Genomic DNA, 23,720 nt, shown 5'->3' on the forward strand with positions numbered 1-23,720 from the left:
AACCCAAAATATTTATTTCATGGTTAAGATAGAGAATACACTTTTAAACAACATTCCAATTTACTTCTATTATCTAATTTGCTTCATTCTTCAGATATCCTTTGTTGAAAAAAATAACAATGCACATGGTGAGCCAATACCACGAGGCATCTATGTGCAGCCACTGAGCCTATTTAGATATGCTTTTCAACAAAGGATATCAAGACTGTGAAGTAAATTAGAAAAACAAAGTAAATTGGAAAGTTTTTTAAAATTGCATGCTCTTTCTAAATTATGAAAGAAAAAATGTGGGTTCTGTGTCCCTTTAAAATTAAGCAAAACTATACATTAAAAAAAAAAAACTGTATGGGCTTAGTATAAATGGATCATCTACAACTACAAAACATTTATGCAAAGACAACTCTAGTGTACAATGCCCCTTTTACCCATATTGATTATATTTGAATTTGACATTTAACCCTTTGCCTGTCTAGACTGCAGCGCATTCTATAGAAATATAACATAAAAGCATCACTTAACAGAACGCTAAAATTAAGGTTAATCCACGAGATTATGTTAAAAGACAACTAAATATTTATTTAAGAAATAAATTCACAAGGGTGTAGATATTTACACTTATAAACGAATAACTATCATTTGCACTACATTTCTCTGAATGTTAACCATTGAAATTTTCTTTAAAAAAAACTTTATTTAAAACGTACATGTTCACAAGTTTGTATGGCTTCACTCAATTGGTGATTGCGATTTGACGTAATCACTTCGCGACTTGCCATTCATTGCATGCCGGATGCATAGGATGGCTGCGCTGTCAGGGGCTCTGCGTTTGAAGGTGAATGAGAAATATTATATACAGTCAAACTTTTGCTTTAAAATGAGAGCTCGGGAGTGAGCATTTTAAAGGCGGATATTACGGCACCGATGTATGGTTTGTAATAGACCTTTAGGATACCATAGGAGGCTCATCAGATAATACGTACTGGCTGTACTTCAAGTAGAATCAGCCAAGAAGGGAATTTAAAAAAAAAAGTGATGGGCGTAGGAATAAATCTTGTGGTTACAGATACCTTGCAGCACTTTTTAATCGCATTTGTATTTTTCTTTTGTCAGCTTCTGTCCTGGCAGCAAGCTAGGTTGATTCACTCGTGTGTTAGGCTGCTGGCAACCGACAAAGAGATCTTAGTGAAGCTCAGAAAGAAAACTGGATACTCTTTTATGAACTGTAAGAAGGCTCTTGAAAAGTTCAACAATGACTACAAACAAGTAAGATACAAGACTAACTACATGTCACACATGAATATATGATATACAAACCTAATCAATTTAAAATAGATTTTGATGGGGATGGGAGCCCGTTGACACACTTTTAATCAACTTTTATATAAAGAAAATTATAAATGAACTGGATAGAAGGTGTTTTTAGGGGTGTGGGTAAAAGCCGGATCCATGCCTAATTTAGACAAATACACACAAATGTGGGTGTGGGTAAAAGCCGGATCTTGCCGGATCCATGCCTTATTTAGACAAATTTACACACAATTTTTTTTTTTCCACACAAACGCATCCAGACACTTCTGTATCAAACAACATTTTACTCAAAAACATTTGGGTCCTTTCAGAACCAACAGTTTTGCTGTTTTTCTGTAAACAACTGTTGGTTCTGAAAGGTTCTGTGTGGACAAAAATTAAATTTGTGTATATCTGTCTAAATAAGACATCAAAAAATAAGACATCAAAAAAAAAAAAAAAAAAGGATCAGATTATTTGTGTGTAAAACAAATGTGTTTGTTCTGAAAGGACCCAGATGGTTTTGTGTAAAATAGTGATAGATCCGGAAGTATCTAGAGATATTTGTGTGGAAAACACTTACATTTGTGTGTATCTGTCTAAATTAGACATGGATCTGGCTGTTTTTGTGTAAAAAAAGTGGTGGTTCTAAAAGGGACCAGATTTTTTTTTTATAAATATTGATGGATCCACAAGTATCTGTATTTGTGTGGAAAATACTTACATTTGTGTATATCTGCCTAAATTAGGCATGGATCTGGCAGTTTTTCTGTAAAAAAAAAGTGTTGGTTCTGAAAGGACGTAGATGTTTTGTGTAAAATATAATTGGATCCAGAAGTGTCTGAATGTGTTTGTATAGAAAATATTTAAATTTGAGGATATCTGTCTAAATTATACATGAATCTGGCAGGATCCGGCTGTTTTGAATAAAAAAAAAAAAAGTGTTGGTTCTAAAAGGACACAGATGTTTTGTTGTAAAATATTGAAGGATACAAATCAGAAGTGTCTGGATGTATTTGTGTATATCTATCTAAATTAGGCATCTGTCTAAATTAGGCATGGATCCAGTTTTTCTGAAAAGAAGTGGTGGTTCTGAAAGGACCCAAACGTTTTTGTGTAAAATATGTATGGATCCAGAAGTGTCTGGATGTGTTTGTGTGGATAACAATTAAATTTGTGTGTATCTATCTAAATTAGACATTGATCCGGCTGTTTTTCTGTTAAAGTGTTGGTTCTGAAAGGACCCAAATGTTTGTGTGTAGTGTCTGGATGTGTTTGTATGGAAATACTTAAATTTGTGTGTATTTGTCTAAATTGGGCATGAATCCGGCTGTTGTTCTGTAAAAAAGTGCTGGTTCTGAAAGGACCCAAATCTTTTGCAGTAAAATGTTGTTGGATCCAGAAGTGTCTGGATGTGTTTGTGTGGAAAACAATTAAATTTGTGTATTTGTTGGGTGTGGGTAAAAGCCAGATCTTGCCGGATCCATATCTAATTTAAACAGATATACACAAATGTGTTTTCCACACAAACACATCCAGACACTTCTGAGTCCACCATTATTTTACACTAAAACATCTTTTCAGAACCAACACTTTTTTTTTTTTTTTTTTTGCAAAAAAACAGCCGGATCGTGCCAGATCCATGTCTAATTAGGCAGATACAGAAATATAAGTGTTTTCCACACAAACACATCCAGACACTTCTGGAACCAACAATATTTTACACCAAAACATCTGGTTCCTTTCAGAACCAACACATTTTGTTTGTGTGTAAATATAGCACTGGATTCAGCAGAGTGGGTTCTGGTAGGACCCAGATGTTTTTGTACAATAGCTTTGGATTCAGGAGTGTCTGGATGTGTTTGTGTGGAAAGTACTTAAATTTATGTGTATCGGTCTAAATTAGACATGGATCCGGCAGGTTTCAGCTGTTTTTCTGTAAAAAAAAAAAAAAAAAAGCGTTGGTTCTGAAAGGACCCAGATATTTTTGTGTAAAAAAGTTGTGGATCCAGAAGTGTCTAGATGTGTTTGTGTGGAAAACACTTACATTTTTGTGTATATCTGTCTAAATTAGACATATATCCGGCTTTTACCAACACCCTTCAATGAGATAGCCAGATAGATCTAGACACATTGTTTAACGTAAATAACACTTAGGATATACCCCAGACAAAATCTATAAATAAAGGGGGGGCAAAGGTGTATTAATATATTGATTGAAGCCATATAATATACGGAATCAAAGACCATTTGCAGCCCTTTAAAAGCTTCCATTGTGTGCCCCAACCTCTCCATGTTCTTTAAAAAATAAAAATACATATACTATGAAGTATATCATACCCTTACCCTCCCACCTTGTATATCTAACAATCAAATTAATGGAACAAAACTTCCTGTACTTAAAGTGAATGTCTATTTTCAACGAGTGACCGTTTTTTAAAAATACTTTTAAAAACAGGGGCACTTTCATTGATGAAAGTTTACATTGCACCGGATTTGTAGAAATACTTACCTTTTGCTTCTCCAAAACTGGATCGCTGATCCCCTGCCTTCCTCTTCCTGCTGTACAAACACAGCAATGACGAAACCGGCTTCCTCCAATCACAGCCGGGCATCACGAGATGGACGCTCTGGGGGGGGGGAGCCATGATTAGAGAAAGCCGTTTTGTAATTTCTGACGTCGGTACAGAGGAACTGAGGCTGGGATCGGCGCTCCGGTTTTGGAGAAGTAAAAGGTAAGTATTTTTACAAATCCGGTGCAATGTAAACTTTCATCAAAGAAAGTGCCCCTGTATTTTAAAAGTATTTTTAAAAACCGGGCACTCATTGTTGAAAATGTACATTCACTTTAATAATTTAACAACATTGTGTTAAACATAGTTTTGCTTTAGGTCCAGCAGAAGTGCGAAATAAATAGTTTTAGTTCTTTGAGCATTATTACATTTCTCTACTCATTACCCTTGGATGCAGATAAGACATAAGTTTTATTTAGGGCTGCAACTAACGATTATTTTCATAATCGATTAATCGGCCGATTATTCTTTTTCGATTAATCGGATAAAAAATAAAAATATTTGTTTCCTAATTTTTAAATAAAATCCACATACTGAGTGTTAAAAATATAAACTTCAGACTAAAACTTTACATTAACACAACCGTTTGTCCATTTTTTAAGCAGCAGAGCAGATTTTTATAGTCAAGCAAAACAAAACAACAAACTGATTGAAAAGTGGTAGAACTAGAAAGAGGTAGAGTATCACGGTTTTTAACATTGTTATTCACTCTTTCAGAAACTTTGCATTGAAATGCAAAGATGTCAACATGTCCACATGTTCCTGGCTGAGGCTGGCTCTCTTTTTGCAGCTATTTTGCCTGCAGCAGAGAAGAGGCGCTCAGATGGTGTCGAGGTGTCTGAGATGCATAAGTAGGGTTTTGCCAAAGTGGGATATTTATCTTTAACTCTTCACCAATGCTAAGTGTTTTCATCCTTGGCAAAGGGCCTCACAACAAAGTAAGCCTGGACTTCATTATAACATAAATATATCTTGAATACCTATATGCAATGGTAAATAACCAGCTATAAGGTTAGGGAAAAATATCTTGTCCGCTCTAAAAATAACAGATATATAATTATAGAGGTTGCATTTAGTACATATTATCACAATTTATTAACAATACAAAAAAAAAGTCAAAAGCTCTTTGGACTATATACCAATAACAGGACAAAGCCAAAGACATTTATCTATACAGTACATGTGATCAGCTAATAATTGTGCAAACAGATAATAGTGTACATCAATTCAAATAACTCCCATCAATCTAGGGCTAAGTGTAAATAACAAACTTGACACTATATCATGCAAAGCATAATCCCAAATCACCTGATTTAAAGGGACAGTCAAGTATAAATTAAACTTTCATTATTCAGATAGGACTTTTAATTTTAATCGACTTCCCTTTAATATAAACAATCCAAATGATGACTCCTATGATTTCTGGGTTGCACATAAGCCAGGAGTAGTTGTAAACAGGAGTTAATGTCTGTAGACGTCCTTTAGGCTAAGGACATAACCTTACAATACCATGTGCAGGAGCTCATTGGAGTGAAGCAGCTGGTGCTGTTTACAGACCAATTAATTGCAAACCAACTAATCGATTATGAGATTTGTTGACAACTATTTTTATAATCGATTATGATCAATTATAACGATTAGTTGTTGCAGCTCTAGTTTTATTTAATGTTCATGTTGTATGTTTTTAATCTGCCAAAAAATACAAAAATGTATCCATAAGCATATTTTATTTTATTTAATTTGCATACAATTAACAGTTTTCATTGTCAACACATACATATTTATGTAGGATGGGTTACAGAAAATAACACATTCATCACTAGACTATTCAAAACCGTCTTCTAGTACTAATGTTGACTTTTTTAAAGGCAGAAACATGGCTACATCAACAGGCCCAGAAAGAGGGATGGAACAAAGCTTCCAAACTACAGGGGAGAAAGACTGCAGAAGGGCTTGTTGGGCTGCTGCAAGAAGGAAATACCACAGTGATGGTGGAAGTGAGTATGGACCACAAATGTACTTGCTGTATTGTGCTAACTGCCAAAGAAGTTCAGGTGTAGGCTTTTGAACACTATTTAACTTTGCAGATATCTTAGGAGGACAAAATTTAGGAACCTGATGATTATTTCTTTAATATAATTTATCTCTCTAAGTCCAGCTTCCATAGCTCCCAAAAATCACAATGTTCAGTAAGTTTTAAAAAAATATTTTTTTTTGCACCTTGATGATGGTTATTAAATTATTTACTACACTTATTTCACACTTAAAGGGACACTGAACCCAATTTTTTTTCTTTCATGATTCAGATAGAGCATGCAATTTTAAGCAACTTTCTAATTTACTCCTATTATTGTTTTCTTCATTCTCTTGCTATCTTTATTTGAAAAGCAAGAATGTAAGTTTAGATGCCGGACCTTTTTTGGTTCACAGCCTGGGTTGTGCTTGCTGATTGGACAGCACCTATAAACAAGTGATGTCCAGGGTCTGAACCAAACATTGGCTGGCTCCTTAGCTTAGATGCCTTATATGCTTAGATGCCATGCTCTATCTGAATCATGAAAGAAAACATTTGGGTTTAGTATCCCTTTAAATGGATATTAAACAGTAAATACATGCTAGACATAATGATGTATTCAAAGCAAAGATTAGCCTTAGAATAATATGTAGAAGTGTTGTTACAATCATATTAGTTGTGTAAATATTGAAGATAAACATGTAGAGGTTTAGTTTCTATAAAGTACTTAAAGGGACAGTCAAGTCAAAATTAAACTTTTATGATTTCGAGTATGCAATTTTAACAACTTTTCAATTTTTCTTTCATCATCATCACGTTTGCTTTGTTCTCTTGGTATTCTTTGTTGAAGTCTAAACCTTGGCAGGCTCATGCTAATTTCTAAGCTCTTGAAGGCCAACCTCTTATCTCATATCATTTCATTAGCTTTTCACAGTTAGACAGTGCTAGTTCATGTGTGCCCTATAGATAACATTGTGCTCATGCCTGTGGAGTTACTTATGAGAGGGCACTGATTGGCTAAAATGCATAAAATTTATTGCGTCATATTTGGCGCGAGACTTTTTTGGTGCAAGATTGACGTTTGTCTGACGTCAATGACGTCATTTCCGGCGTTGTAGTTGCGTCATTTTTGGCTCTCGTGTTTGTTGCAGACGCTTTTGGCGCCAAAAAATATGTGGGCATCATTCTTGGCGCCAGATTTTTAACATTATTTAAGTCTCATTTTTTAGTTGCTTCTGGTTTCTAGAGGCCTGTTCTGTTTGCATTTTTTTTCCCATTCCTGAAACTGTAATTTAAGGAATTTGATAATTTTGCTTTATATGTTGTTTTTTTCTATTACATATTGCAAGATATTCCAAAAACTGTTCCTGTATCAGAAAATACTGAGGGATTCCTGATGACTGATATCAGTCCTACCAAAGCTAAGTTCATTTATTTTAATGTTATGAATGTTTATCTTTAGCTATGGTTTGTAATAAGTTATTATGATAAACTTTTACATGCAGAGTCCATTAGTATTTATGCATTATCTATTGCTATTCTTTTTACATCTTATGTACAAGATATACTTAGGAATTTATAAGAATATTTTTCTGATTCTATTCTAAAGGCTTTGTCTGACATCCCGCCTTCTAATAAAAATTTTAGGTCTATTTTAAACTTCTCATTTAGTTGATGAAGTTTCAAATGACCAACAACATACTGAATTATCCTTCTCTCATGGTGTTTTTTTCTCATTCAGAATATTCTTCATCAGATATTGACACTAACAAATCTACTTTTTTATTTTTAAATAGAGTACATTCGTTCTTTGTTGAAAAGGTGTTGATTATTTTGGATATTGAAGTAACTAGTTCTTTTGATTTTAAGACTAGCTAACATTTAAATTCTGCTTATTAACCTTCTGTGGTTTCTTCAGAGGTTTTTTTCCAGTTCCTGATACTAGGGAATGGAATAGGCCGGGAATTTCTTTTATTCCTTCTTTAAGGTTTTTAAATTGTATCCTTTGCCGGCAGTTAGTTTTAAGTTTTGAGGAAGATCCCCCAAGTTAATGGGGCTATCTCTACTCTTGCTAAACATACTACTATTCCTATAGTAAATAGTATTTATTTTTTTCCTTGGTGATGTTGCAACTGCTTCAACTTTCTGGTTGGATACTTTAGTGCAACAAGTATCGGATTATGATTTGTTTAGCATTGTTAAGCTGATCAACATGCTAATAATTTCATTTGTGTCGTCATTTTTTTGATATTTTCGCAAATGAGGTTTAATCTATGTCTTTAGCTATTTTAGCTAGAAGAACTTTGTGATTTCAATCTTGGAATGCTAATTTGATTTCTAAATTCCATATTTCTTTTTTTCCAAAGTAATCAATTATTTGGTTCACAATTGGATTTAATTCTTCAACTGTTACTCTGGGCTTCAAGATTGAGTTCTAAGACTAAATTTTAAGCTTTTATTAGTTTTTGTTCTTACTAAGGAATGGAATTCTAAATTCTTCCCCAAGTAACATGTTTATAATTGGAAGTTTTCTTCATTCAATTTAAGCCATTTTAAAGATCAAAGTCAGCTCCCCAAATTTGCATGTAGGTGCAGTTCTTATTCCAGCTTAGCTGGTAAGGGGCAGGTTAAGACTTTTTTTAAAAAATTTGTTTGGTTCAATTCGGTCCAAACTTCTTAGATTTGGGTACAGAATAGAATTCAGAGTAAAACCGTCTGTGAGAAGTGTTTTTTTTTTTTTTTCTATAACATATTCCAGTATGGCTCAGACTTTCCTGAAGTGTGTTTCAGACCTGTATGTATTGGGTACTTGTGAAGCGCGGCTGGTCACCCGTTGGGGCTCAAGGCGCTGCTCAGACCTGGAGTTTTCTGGGGTATTGATACCAGTTCCATTTTAGGAACAGGGTTTGGGGGTTTTATTCACAACTATTCATTATCCCAAAGATGGAAAATCTTTTTGAATTGTCATATAAGTATACCATCTTTTAGAATGCTGTTTATATGGTCTATTCTGCCTTTTTGGTCAGTGATGGCATTATTTGTTTACAATAGATACAATAGATGCATATCTTCATTTTCTGTTTTCATTCAGATTATTTTCATTTTCTGAGATTCTCTCTTTTTGACAAGCATTACCAATTTGTTGCTTTTCCTTCTGGTCTAGCGACAGCTCTAAGAATCTTTTCAAGGTTCTCAGTGTTTCCTTATTTGGACGGTTTCGTGGTACTGGCTCAGTCTTTTCGTTCTACGGAATCTCATATGATTCAACTTTTGTTGTTTCTTCAAGACATGGTTAGAGGATCTTTTTATCAAAGGCTCCTTGATTCCTCAGACTAGGGTCACCTTTTTTAGGTTTCCAGATAGATTGTGTCAATGTCTTTGTCTCTAGCAGACAAGTGACAATTTTATTGGGTTCCGTTTGTCGGAACCATCAGTCTCTATTATTTCCTTCCGTTGCTATATGCATGGAAGTTTTAGGTATTATGGCTGCAGCATTGGATTCCATTCCCTTTGCTCATTTTCATAAGAAACCTTTCCAGTTTTTTATACTGAATTAATGGTGCAGGGATTCTAGGATATCACTTTTTATATCTTTGAATCCCAATGTTCAACTATCTTTGATTTGGTGGTTAGATCACCATCATATAGTTCTACGGGTCTCTTCGGTTTATTCAACCTGGACCATGATCACTACAGATGCGAGTCTTTTAGGTTGGGAGGCTGTCTGGGGATCTCTGTCAGCACAAGGGGTTTGGAAATCTCAGGAGGCGAGATTACCAATCGATATTTTGGAACTCCGTGCATTTTTCAGAGTTCTTCAGTTTTGGCTTCTTTTTGAAGAAAGAGACGTTTATTGTTTTTCAGGCAAACTGTGGCATATGTCAATCATCAGGGTGGGACTCTCAGTCCTTAGGCTGTGAAAGGAGTATCTCAGATACTTGCTTGGGCTTAATCCAGCTCCTGTCTAATTTCTGAGGTCCATTTCCCAGGTATAGACAATTGGGAAGCGGATTATCTGTCAATCAAGCTTTACATCCGGGAGAATGGTCTCTTTACCCAGATGTGTTTTTTCAAATTGTTCAGATGTGAGGGCTTCCAGAAATAGATCTGATGGCATCTCATCTAAACAAGGAACTTCCCAGAGGCCTATTTAGGTCCGGGGATCCTCTGGCGGAAGCAGTGTATGCATTGACACTTCCTTGGAGTTATCAATCTGCCTATATTTTTTCGCCTCTGGTTCTTCTTTTTAGAGTGATTTTCAAAATCATCAGGGAGCGATCTTTTTTTGTGTTGCTGGTGGCTCCAGCATGGCCGCACAGGTTTTGGTATATGGTTCTTATTCGGATGTCCAGTTGCCAATCTTGGTCACTTCCATTAAGGCCAGACCTTATATCTCAACATTCGTTTTTTCCATCAGGAACTCAAATTATTAATTTGATGTAATGGAGATTTAACGCTTAGTACTTAGTCATAGAAGTTTCTCTGATTCAGTGATTAATACTATGTTGCAGGCTCGTAAATCTGTGTCTAGTAAGATTTATTATCGAGTTTGAAAGATTTACATCTCTTGATGCTCTTCTCATAAATTCTCTTGGCATTCTTTTAGAATTCCTAGAATTTTATAATTTCTTCAGGATGGTTTAGATAAGGGTTTTTGTCTGCAAGTTCCTTGCAAGGACAAATCTCTGCTTTTTCTGTGCTGTTTTCACAGAAAAATTTGTTAATCTTTCTGTTATTCATTGTTTTGTTCAGGCTTTGGTTCGTATCAAGTCTGTCATTTCAGCCAATTTCTCCTCCTTGGAGTCTTAATTTGTTTCTGAGGGCTTTACAGGCTCTTCCATTTGAGCATATGCTTTCTTTGGACATTTAAATTACGTTCATGGAAAGTATTGTTCCTTTTAGACATCTCTTCAGCTAGAACAGTTTTTTAATTATCTGCTCTTTCTTGTAAGTCTCCTTTTTCTGATTTTTCATCAGGATAAGGTGGTTTTGCTGTCTTCATTTCAATTTTTACCTAAAGTTGTGAATTCTAACAACATTAGTAGAGGAATTATTGTCCCTTCCTTGTGTCCTAATCCTAAGAATTCTTTGGAGAGATTCTTACATTCTTTGGATGTGGTAAGAGTTTTGAAATTATGTTGAAGCTACTCAGATTTCAGAAAGACTTCTAGTCTATTTGTTATCTTTTCTGGTTTTAGGAAAGGTCAGAAGGCTTCTGTCATTTCTTTGGCATCTTGGTTAATGCTTTTTGATTCATCATGCTTATTTGGAGTCGGGTTAATCCCCGCCTCAGACGATTACGGCTCATTCTAATAGGTCAGTTTCTACTTCCTGGACTTTTAAGAATAAAGCTTCTGTTGATCAGATTTGCAAAGCAACGACTTGGTCTTCTTTGCATACTTTTACTAAATTCTACCATTTTGATGTTTTCTCTTCTTCAGAAGCAGTTTTTGGTAGAATAGTACTTCAGGCAGCTGTTTCAGTTTGATTCTTCTGCTTATAACTTCAGTTTTTTTCATTATAAAAAATGAAACTCTTGATTTGGGTAGTGGATTAATTTTTCAGCGGAATTGGCTGTCTTTATTTTATCCCTCCCTCTCTAGTGACTCTTGCGTGGAAGTTCCACATCTTGGGTATCTGCTATCCCATACGTCACTAGCTCATGGACTCTTGCTAATTACATGAAAGAAAACATAATTTATGTAAGAACTTACCTGATAAATTCATTTCTTTCATATTAGCAAGAGTCCATGAGGCCCACCCTTTTTGTGGTGGTTATGATTTTTTTGTATAAAGCACAATTATTCCAATTCCTTATTTTTTATGCTTTCGCTCCTTTCTTATCACCCCACTTCTTGGCTATTCGTTAAACTGAATTGTGGGTGTGGTGAGGGGTGTATTTATAGGCATTTTAAGGTTTGGCCCTCCTGGTAGGATTGTATATCCCATACGTCACTAGCTTATGGACTCTTGCTAATATGAAAGAAATGAATTTATCAGGTAAGTTCTTACATAAATTATGTTTTTCAGCCACTTGAAATTCTGGCCGTCACACCACGTCATCCGCCTACTTGATGATACACACTATGTGTTGCAGTGCGGGAGTTATTTTGAAGCTGCAACATCTGGTGGCCCTAATGTTGAGTGGTGCAGTGTTCCGAAGTGTGTAGTAATTTTATAAATCCGCCTGATGTCTTGGTGTTAAGCTTTGTGCTCTTTTGGAGATTTTGGTTTTGCTGCTTTTATCAAATCCCTGTGGTGAGTTGAGGATTCTTTGAACAACTCACCCCTTATGACATTGATGTGGGGAATCTTAAGTTTGTCTGCACAATTTGTCCAGTTGTGTGCTATTTGCACTAAGTGCCCGGAGGACAATAAAATACTCTCTATGCTAAACTAATTATTTAGTTACCTGTATCATTTTCTGGGACTTGTCTGGATTGACTATTTTGTATTGTATATGTAATTGTTTGCAGTAATGCTGCTTTAAATTTACATGTTTTATTTAAATAAATATGTTTTGGAGTTATAGTGCAGCCTTAGTATATGATATATATGTTCTTTTCAATTTTTCTCTACTTTGATAAAATATGTGGCCACTGGGAATCCTGCCATAAATTACTGGTCCTTCATATGAAAACATTTAAGCAAATCGCTGACCAGACCATTTTTCAATTTTCTTACCCTTAAAGGGATAGTGAACCCATTTTTTTTTCTTTCATGATTCAGATAGAGCATGCAATTTTAAGCAACTTTCTAATTTACTCCTATTATCAATTTTTCTTCGTTCTCTAGCTATCTTTATTTGAAAATGCAGGAATGAAAGCTTTGGAGCCGGCCTATTTTTTGTTCAGTACCCTGAATAGGGCTTGCTGATTGGTTGCCTGCATTTAGCCATCCAATCAGCAAGCGCGCAACCCAGGTTCTCAACCTAAAATGTTTACATGTTATAGGGATAAGTACAAGTAGCACTTTGCTATTTCCAAACCATTTTTTTTTCTCTCCAAAATTAGCGATATTTACATTGTAATACTGATATCTGTCAGGAATCCGTGAATAACCCTTCGCATGTATATATTTTTTTAATAGACAGCCCAAAGTATTGATCTAGGCTTATTTTGGTATGTTTCATGCCACCATTTCTCCGCCAAATGCGATCAAATAAAAAAAATTGTTAACTTTTTCACAAACTTTAGGTTTCTCACTGAAATTATTTACAAACAGCTTGTGCAATTATTGTAAATGCTTCTCTAGGATTCCTTTTGTTCAGAAATAGCAGACATATATGGCTTTGGCATTGCTTTTTAGTAATTAGAAGACGGCTAAATGCCGCTGTGCACTACACTTGTATTATGCCCAGCAGTGACGGGATTAATTAGGGAGCTTGTAGGGTTAATTTTAGCTTGTAGAGATCAGCCTACCACCTGACACATCCCACTCCCTGATGCTTCCTTGACCCCTCTCAAACAGCTCTCTTCCCTCCCCCACCTCACAATTGTCACCGCCAGGGACATTATACACTCATTTTTTCTTTGCTTAAATGTTTTGTAGACAATTTATTTATATAGCCCATAAAGTTTTTGTTTTTTAAATGTATAGTTTTGCTTATTTTTAAATAACATTACTCTGATTTTCAGACTCCTAATCAAGCCCCAAAGTTTTAGGAGAATACCGTCAGCTACCTACTCCAGCTTTCTCCTGTTTGTGTAAAGGGTCTTTTCATATGCAAAAGAAGGGGGAGGGGGGAATGTCTTATTTCCCACTTGCATTGGGCTTTCCAGCTACCTTTTTAACAGAGCTGAACTGAGAGCTTCTAAGTAAGTTTTTAAACAGTTTTATACTGGATTTTATATCAGTATATGTGCATCTTATTCTTTATAGTAGTGTCTATTACATGCAGTTATATGAAAATTGGTGTATACTATCCCTTTAAGTACTGGCAGAATGTCTGCCAGTATAAAAATAAAAGTTGTTTTTTTATTATATATTTTCTGCAGTGTAGGAACCCCCCCTTACCACCCACCATCCCTGAGCGCCCCCAAACAGCTGTCTATCCCTCCCCCCCTTTACCTATTTCCCGCCATCTTGGGTACTGGCAGCTGACTGCCAGTACCCACTTTGGTTGAAATGTTGCCTTTTTTATTAAAAATAAATAAATTAAAAACCCCTATTTTCTCTTGTTAAGTGTATTCAGTCCACGGATCATCCATTACTTATGGGATATATTCCCTTCCCAACAGGAAGTTGCAAGAGGATCACCCAAAGCAGAGCTGCTATATAGCTCCTCCCCTCACATGTCATATCCAGTCATTCTCTTGCAACTCTCAACATAGTAGGAAGGTGTGAGAGGAGTGTGGAGTTTTTATACTTAATTATTTCTTCAATCAAAAGTTTGTTATTTTAAATGGCACCGGAGTGTGCTGTTTTTCTCTCAGGCAGTATTTAGAAGAAGAATCTGCCTGCGTTTTCTATGATCTTAGCAGAAGTAACTAAGATCCACTGGCTGTTCTCGCACATTCTGAGGAGTGGGGTAACTTCAGAAAGGGAATAGCATGCGGGGTCCCCTGCAGATGAGGTATGTGCAGTAAAATATTTTTCTAAGGAATGGAATTGACTAAGAAAATACTGCTGATACCGATGTAATGTAAGTACAGCCTTAAATGCAGTAGTAGCGACTGGTATCAGGCTGATGAATGTATGTGCAGTAAGTAATTTTCTAAGGAATGGAATTTGACTAAGAAAATACTGTTAATACTGAAGTAATGTATGAGCCTTAACTGCAGTAGAAGCGACTGGTAGCAGGCTTATTAATAACACTTCATAACTTTTAAAATGTATGTTTAAAACGTTTACTGGCATGTTATTCGTTTTTGTGAGGTACTTTGGTGATAAATCTTTTGGGGCATGATTTTTTCCACATGGCTGACGTATGTTTCTGCATAGAAACGGTTAACTGAGGTTTCCCACTGTTGTAATATGAGTGGGAGGGGCCTATTTTGCGCTTTTTTGCGCAGTAAAAATTCAGTCAGTCTTCCTGCTTCTTCCTCCTTGATCCAGGACGTCTCTAGAGAGCTCAGGGGTCTTCAAAATTCATTTTGAGGGAGGTAATCAGTCACAGCAGACCTGTGACAGTGTGTTTGACTGTGATAAAAACGTTAATTGTTAAATTGATTATCCGTTTTGGGTATTAAGAGGTTAATCATCCATTTGCTAGTGGGTGCAATGCTTTGCTAACTTAATACATTTACTGTGAAAATTTGGTTGCTATAACTGATTTGGTTCATTGTTATTTCAACTGTGACAGTTTTTTGTGCTTCTTAAAGGCGCAGTAGCGTTTTTTATATTGCTTGTAAACTTATTTGAAAGGATATTCCAAGCTTGCTAGTCTCATTGCTAGTCTGTTTAAACATGTCTGACACAGATGAATCTGTTTGTTCACTATGTTTGAAGGCCAATGTGGAGCCCCATAGAAATATGTGTACTAAGTGTATTGATGTCACTTTGAATAAAAGTCAGTCTTTATCTGTAAAGAAATTATCACCAGACAACGAGGGGGAAGTTATGCCGACTAACTCTCCTCACGTGTCAGTACCTTCGCCTCCCGCTCAGGAGGCGCGTGATATTGTGGCGGCAAGTACATCAGAGAGGCCCATACAAATCACTTTGCAAGACATGGCTACTGTTATGACAGAGGTATTATCTAAATTGCCAGAATTAAGAGGCAAGCGCGATAGCTCTGGGTTAAGGACAGAGCGCGCTGATGATGTGAGAGCCATGTCCGATACTGCATCACAATTTGCAGAACATGAGGACGGAGAGCTTCATTCTGTGGGTGACGGATCTGATCCAGGTAGACCGGATTCAGAGATTTCTAATTTTAAATTTAAGCTTGAGAACCTCTGTGTATTGCTAGGGGAGGTATTAGCGGCTCTGAATGATTGTAACACGGTTGCAATTCCAGAGAAGTTATGTAGGCTGGATAGATACTATGCGGTACCGGTGTGTACTGACGTTTTTCCTATACCTAAAAGGCTTACAGAGATTATTAGCAAGGAGTGGGATAGACCCGGTGTGCCCTTTTCCCCTCCTCCGATATTTAGGAAAATGTTTCCAATAGACGCCACCATACGAGACTTATGGCAGACGGTCCCTAAGGTGGAGGGAGCAGTTTCTACTTTAGCTAAACGTACCACTATCCCGGTGGAGGATAGTTGTGCTTTTTCGGATCCAATGGATAAAAAATTAGAAGGTTACCTTAAGAAAATGTTTGTTCAACAAGGTTTTATCTTACAGCCCCTTGCATGCATTGCGCCTGTCACTGCTGCTGCGGCATTCTGGTTTGAGTCTCTGGAAGAGGCCATTCGCACAGCTCCATTGGATGAGATTATGGCCAAGCTTAAAGCACTTAAGCTAGCTAATGCATTTGTTTCTGATGCCGTTGTACATTTAACCAAACTAACGGCTAAGAACTCCGGATTCGCCATCCAGGCGCGCAGAGCGCTATGGCTTAAATCCTGGTCAGCAGACGTGACTTCTAAATTGCTTAATATTCCTTTCAAAGGGCAGACCTTATTCGGGCCCGGCTTGAAAGAAATTATTGCTGACATTACTGGAGGTAAGGGTCATACTCTTCCTCAGGACAGGGCCAAATCAAAGGCCAAACAGTCTAATTTTCGTGCCTTTCGTAACTTCAAGGCAGGAGCAGCATCAACTTCCTCCGCTCCAAAACAGGAAGGAACTGTTGCTCGTTACAGACAGGGCTGGAAAGCTAACCAGTCCTGGAACAAGGGCAAGCAGGCCAGAAAACCTACTTCTGCCCCTAAGACAGCATGAAGAGAGGGCCCCCTATCCGGAAACGGATCTAGTGGGGGGCAGACTTTCTCTCTTCGCCCAGGCTTGGGCAAGAGATGTCCAGGATCCCTGGGCGTTGGAGATCATATCTCAGGGATATCTTCTGGACTTCAAAGCTTCTCCTCCACAAGGGAGATTTCATCTTTCAAGGTTATCAGCAAACCAAATAAAGAAAGAGGCATTTCTACGCTGTGTACAAGATCTCTTAGTAATGGGGGTGATCCACCCAGTTCCGCGGACGGAACAAGGGCAAGGTTTTTACTCAAATCTGTTTGTGGTTCCCAAGAAAGAGGGAACCTACAGAACAATCTTGGACCTAAAAATCTTAAACAAATTCCTAAGAGTTCCATCATTCAAAATGGAAACTATTCGAACCATCCTACCCATGATCCAAGAGGGTCAATACATGACCACAGTAGACTTAAAGGATGCCTACCTTCATATACCGATTCACAAAGATCATTATCGGTACCTAAGATTTGCCTTTCTAGACAGGCATTACCAGTTTGTAGCTCTTCCCTTTGGGTTAGCTACGGCCCCGAGAATTTTTACAAAGGTTCTGGGCTCACTTCTGGCGGTGCTAAGACCGCGAGGCATAGCGGTGGCTCCGTACCTAGACGACATCCTGATACAGGCGTCAAGCTTTCAAATTGCCAAGTCTCATACAGAGATAGTTCTGGCATTTCTGAGGTCGCATGGGTGGAAGGTGAACGTGGAAAAGAGTTCTCTATTACCACTCACAAGAGTTCCCTTCCTGGGGACTCTTATAGATTCTATAGAGATGAAGATTTACCTGACGGAGTCCAGGTTATCAAAGCTTCTGAATGCTTGCCGTGTCCTTCATTGCATTCCACGCCCGTCAGTAGCTCAGTGCATGGAAGTAATCGGCTTAATGGTAGCGGCAATGGACATAGTTCCATTTGCGCGCCTGCATCTCAGACCACTGCAATTATGCATGCTAAGTCAGTGGAATGGGGATTACTCAGATTTGTCCCCTCTACTAAATCTGGATCAAGAGACCAGAGATTCTCTTCTCTGGTGGCTTTCTCGGGTCCATCTGTCCAAGGGGATGACCTTTCGCAGGCCAGATTGGACGATTGTAACAACAGATGCCAGCCTTCTAGGTTGGGGCGCAGTCTGGAACTCCCTGAAGGCTCAGGGATTATGGACTCAGGAGGAGAAACTCCTCCCAATAAATATTCTGGAGTTGAGAGCAATATTCAATGCTCTTCTAGCTTGGCCTCAGTTAGCAACACTGAGGTTCATCGGATTTCAGTCGGACAACATCACGACTGTGGCTTACATCAACCATCAAGGGGGAACCAGGAGTTCCCTAGTGATGTTAGAAGTCTCAAAGATAATTCGCTGGGCAGAGTCTCACTCTTGCCACCTGTCAGCGATCTACATCCCAGGCGTGGAGAACTGGGAGGCGGACTTTCTAAGTCGCCAGACTTTTCATCCGGGGGAGTGGGAACGTCATCCGGAGGTCTTCGCTCAACTGATTCATCGTTGGGGCAAACCAGAACTGGATCTCATGGCGTCTCGCCAGAACGCCAAGCTTCCTTGTTTTACGGATCCAGGTCCAGGGACCCGGGAGCGGCGCTGATAGATGCTCTGGCAGCCCCTTGGGTTTTCAACATGGCTTATGTGTTTCCACCATTTCCGCTGCTACCTCGACTGATTGCCAAGATCAAACAGGAGAGAGCATTGGTGATTCTGATGGCGCCTGCGTGGCCACGCAGGACCTGGTATGCAGACCTAGTGGACATGTCGTCCTGTCCACCATGGTCTCTGCCTCTGAGGCAGGACCTTCTAATACAAGGTCCTTTCAACCATCCAAATCTAATTTCTCTGAGGCTGACTGCATGGAGATTGAACGCTTGATCCTATCAAAGCGTGGCTTCTCGGAGTCGGTTATTGATACCTTAATACAGGCACGGAAGCCTGTTACCAGAAAAATTTACCATAAGATATGGCGTAAATATTTATATTGGTGCGAATCCAAGAGTTACTCATGGAGTAAGGTTAGGATTCCTAGGATATTGTCCTTTCTACAAGAGGGTTTAGAAAAGGGCTTATCTGCTAGTTCGTTAAAGGGACAGATTTCTGCTCTGTCTATTCTCTTACACAAACGTCTGGCAGAAGTTCCAGACGTCCAGGCTTTTTGTCAGGCTTTGGCTAAGATTAAGCCTGTGTTTAAGACTGTTGCTCCTCCGTGGAGCTTAAACTTGGTTCTTAAAGTTCTTCAAGGGGTTCCGTTTGAACCCCTTCATTCCATTGATTTTAAGCTTTTATCTTGGAAAGTTCTGTTTTTGATGGCTATTTCCTCGGCTCGAAGAGTCTGAGTTATCTGCCTTACATTGTGATTCTCCTTATCTGATTTTCCATTCAGACAAGGTAGTTCTGCGTACTAAACCTGGGTTTTTACCTAAGGTAGTTTCTAACAGGAATATCAATCAGGAGATTGTTGTTCCATCATTATGTCCTAATCCTTCTTCAAAGAAGGAACGACTTTTGCATAATCTGGACGTAGTCCGTGCCCTGAAGTTCTATTTACAGGCAACTGTCAGTATATTTATGAAAATCTTAGTAGTGCTATCCAAATAATATATATAAGTTTATGGCAGGGTTATAAACACAATACAAAGAAATAGAAACCCTTATCAACCATGCACCTACTAGACCATACAATTAATATAAATATCTGAATTCTTTTATTTAGTTAATATCCATAAACATATTGAACTATATTTGCAGTGAAAGGAAACTAAATAAAAGTTTATATGCGTTAAAACCAACTCTTAAGATATGCTATCCTTCTTACAAAACCCAGAAAAATATACCTTCACAATTCAGCCTTTTATTTATTTAACACAATGGGACTAAAAACCTTTAACATCCAAGCAATACAATTCTAAACAGTGTTTATAAAACAATAGGATAATATATATATTCTGCTATTTAACTGCAATTTATCCTAATACAAAATTAACTGACAATATCAGAACTTGCATAGATGAGTTACTTGGTCAATCAGACGCAGATTTAAACAATATATATATATAGGCTGTGAAATGCTAACTAAAACACACTGTTTCTTTAAATCTATTAAATACAAATTGACTATGCATATAACTTATCTTATAATAAAACTTTTATATACATCACCCAAATAAACAGCAATCCGGTTCCCAATGTTTTGCAACAGATCCAATTCACCTCAGAAATTCAAAATTGGGGTAAAGCATATGGAGTCCATATGGTAGGTGTGTGCTTTTGATTAATAACTGCCGCAGTTACTCCTTTCTGGATCAAAATAACACCACCTCTTCTTAGTCTCTATGCTGGGGTTAAATCCTCTGATTTCACCCCTCCCCTTTTTGATTATTTATCAGTCATTGGTGAATATTGGAAACGCCCACGGCCTTGTCTTGGATTAGTTCTTTGCAATTGAACATGGATTGGTTTATTTGGTAAATGTGTTGTCAAGGAAATGCATTCTTTGCAACAACCAATCATCTCATGGTTGCAATTCCGCATCATAACACTAGGTGGCAGCAGACGTACAAACAAACAAATACAACAAGACCATCTCTAACATTTTTAAGCAAGTTAAAAAAAAATTTTCTTTCATAAAATGGTTATTTAATCAGATCACACTCTCTGCATTAATCATATATAACCCCAATTACAGATGGTTAATATTAGGTTATTTTTTTCTGATTATTCTGATACCAAATATGTTATATTATTAACATTTTATTATATTAAGGTAATTTAACACTGCCAATTACTAGCCCAAAATGCATCACAACTTTGTCAGCATTCTGGCACTTCATTGTAAATAACAGCCTATTTTTATTTCAGTATTGTACTGTATTCCAAGTGAATCCTGTCTATGTAGATCTGAAATAAAAAAAATAAATGTCAATAATCACCTCTCCTCAGGTCCACAAACATCCACTCATGTTTTCAAACACACAGAGGCCAAGATATTCATGCCTTCAAAATATACACATATATGTACACACACACATACATATATATACACATATATATATATATATATATATATATATATATATATATATATATATATATACATATATATATATATATATATATATATATATATATATACACACATATACACATCTCATATCCATTAAAATATATACAGTTGTTTTAAAATCATAATGTAAGTCATGTGCCTTCACTGTATTATCCTAACGTAACGTTCTAACTGCCCTTTCAGTAACTTCAGACTCCCTGTCTCCCATTCACTACATGGGGTCCCCTGCATCAAAGGGCAGATGCTGAAAATCTCACATGACTTGTCACCTGAGCTAGATTCCTAGGTATATTGGGAGGGGTAAATAGATTTTATCTCACATTCCCAAGCAATCATACATATGGTCTTCTGAAACTGTGGCTACATTTTAATTAAACCAAATGTTGTATTGTCAAGCTTTTGGAGACATCCTGGAGATGTGTATTCAGAATTTTACCTGTGTTAATTGAAGAAGTGGGGGAAGAGCTGAACATGATTGAAGTCAGTTTGTCTGAGAGGAATGAATCAATTTTTTTTTTCTGATCAGTGAAATATCTGATCAAAAATACAGATTTATTAATCTTGAGATATATGATTAAAATATATATATTTATTAACCTCACATATACCATGACATAAATCCCCCTTCCAATTTTAAATAGATGTAGGACACATGTATTTAAATTGGCCTAAAGTCAATGGTATTTGATGAGGATCAACCGTATATCTCAGTTCATTTTATGACACTTCATTCTCCCTCTATAACTTGTAGTTGGGATCTGGGATGACATGCTCGCAGTTGATTTATATGGACCCATTTATCTATGAAACTTTCATTTTTGGGGATCCGTATTTTATAGGCCACTGGAGATATTTTGTCAGTAATGACGAAAGGACCTTTCCATGAGGGAAGAAATTTCTTCTCCCTAACCTGATCTCTTCCAAAGTTATAAAGATAAACTTTATCATTTATTTCATATTCCTTTTTGGATGTTTTGAGATCGTAATAGGTTTTAGTGGCAGTTGCGGCTCTTTCTAAATTCCTTTGAGCAAATGCAAAGGCATATTGCAGGTGCTTTCTTAAGTTTTCCACATATTGATGTGTATTGGCAGCGTCTATCAAATTTTGGTCTGATGTACGGTACAGCAGATGCTGAGGTAGAACCATTCTTCTACCAGTCATCAGCTCAAAAGGTGACATCTTGGTAGCACTACTTGGAGTTGCTCTTAATGCCATTAAGACTAGAGGTAGTTTTATATCCCAGTCTTTACCTGTTTCACTCACAAACTTTTTGAGGATTTTAACAATGGACTGGTTGTAACGCTCTACACCACCACTTGAGGCAGCTCTATAAGCAATATGGAGCTTTCTTTTAACCCCTAGTATTTTCCACATTTTTGTCATCACTTCGCTAGTGAAGTGGGTCCCCCGATCTGATTCGATTCTTTGGGGCAAACCAAATCTGGAAAATACATGGTTGATGAGCAATGCTGCACATGTTTCAGCACTATTGTTAGGTGCACTAATGCACTCTACCCATTTAGTGAACAGGCATGTCACTGTTAACATGTACTTGTTACCTCTTGATGACCTTGTTACCGGACCAATAAAATCAATTTGTATATCTGACCATGGCATTACCATCCCCCTTTTCTGCAATGGCGCTCTATGTGTTGGTGCAGTGGGTTGGAACTGTGGGCAGATTAAACACCCTTGACAGTAGGTTTGAACATCTTTCAACATGTGTGGCCAAAAAGCATAATCACGTAATATTTCATACGTGAGTTTGGCACCACGATGACCAGATGTGGGAGCATCATGGGCATGTTGAAGCATTAGACCTCTGAACTTGGTGGGTACTACCCACTGCTGGATGCCAGTTTTGGAGGTTCTAATTAACAAACCATCCTGTAATTTGAATTGCGATTTAGATTTTATTAAGATTCTCAGATCTTCTTTGCCAATACAATCATCTTTTGAGATGGGGTTGCTTTCAGGATCTTCTATGTGTTTATAGAAGATGCCTACAATGGGGTCTTCTTTTTGACTAGTGATCAGGTCCTCACTAGGAGAATCCTGACTCCATTGTACCAAGTTAGGCTCACTCTGTTGTTTTGCCTGGTTTCTGGTAATGGCTTCTACCTGAATTGCACCCATTAAATGGTCAATATTAAGGAGTTCTCCAGTTATGGCTCCTTGTTTGGCTAATGAATCCGCAAGGTCATTGCTTTCCTTATCAGGACCTAGAACTCTGGAATGACCCTTGGTCTTTTTCCAGTGTATGGTTAAATCATTGGATACTACCAGATTATCAATCTCGCAGAACAACTTGCCATGCTTGACTGGTTTGTTATTGCTTTTCTGCATGCCATTTCTTTTCCAAGTTGGCAGGTATTCAACAAAACTGTCACGCACATAATTTGAGTCAGTTATGATCACAAATTCATGAATACCATGTTCAATAGCCATTTCAATGGTTTTGAAAACAGCAGTTAGTTCTGCAACTTGACTGGATCTTGGTCCAATGTTGAAACCTACAGATATATTTGGGAATCCATTTGCCCCCGTTATACCAATGCCAGCGACTAATCTGCGCTCATTATCAATAGTGGCATGGTAAGAACAACCATCAACATATACCCAAGGTAATGTTTGACAATGGTCCTCATTGTACATTTTATATGGGGAAAGCAATTGTTCTTCCAGAAAATCATCTTCTGATAATTCTTCCCCAGGATCTCTAGCAGTACAGTCGTGGAGCTCAGCAAGCCCTTGTGCGACTGGATTCTTTTTATTCTGCTTGTAGCGAATTTCTAAGGGCCAGCCTTGTAAGGAAAGAGTCCACGCTGTTATGCGGCTATTAGACAAATTCCCATCTCTTATTCTCTCACTTTGCAAATATAGCAAAGGCTGGTGGGCCGTTTCCACAATAATTTTCTCGCC

The 23,720-nt window shown here is 37.4% G+C and overlaps 1 protein-coding gene across 1 annotated transcript in view; it reads left to right on the forward strand.

Annotated features, from left to right (window-relative positions):
* Positions 1–746: 746 nt before the first annotated feature.
* The window catches only part of TSFM (Ts translation elongation factor, mitochondrial), a 70,470-nt gene continuing 47,496 nt past the window's right edge, over positions 747–23,720 (forward strand). Inside the window, exons 1-3 of the mRNA XM_053708211.1 lie at positions 747–832; positions 1,111–1,263; positions 5,729–5,857. Coding sequence (XP_053564186.1) covers positions 791–832; positions 1,111–1,263; positions 5,729–5,857 — 324 coding nt within the window. The 5' untranslated portion in view covers positions 747–790. The remainder of the gene's footprint in view (positions 833–1,110; positions 1,264–5,728; positions 5,858–23,720) is intronic.

Source organism: Bombina bombina, chromosome 3, assembly GCF_027579735.1.
Source record: "Bombina bombina isolate aBomBom1 chromosome 3, aBomBom1.pri, whole genome shotgun sequence".
Lineage (NCBI taxonomy): Eukaryota > Metazoa > Chordata > Amphibia > Anura > Bombinatoridae > Bombina > Bombina bombina.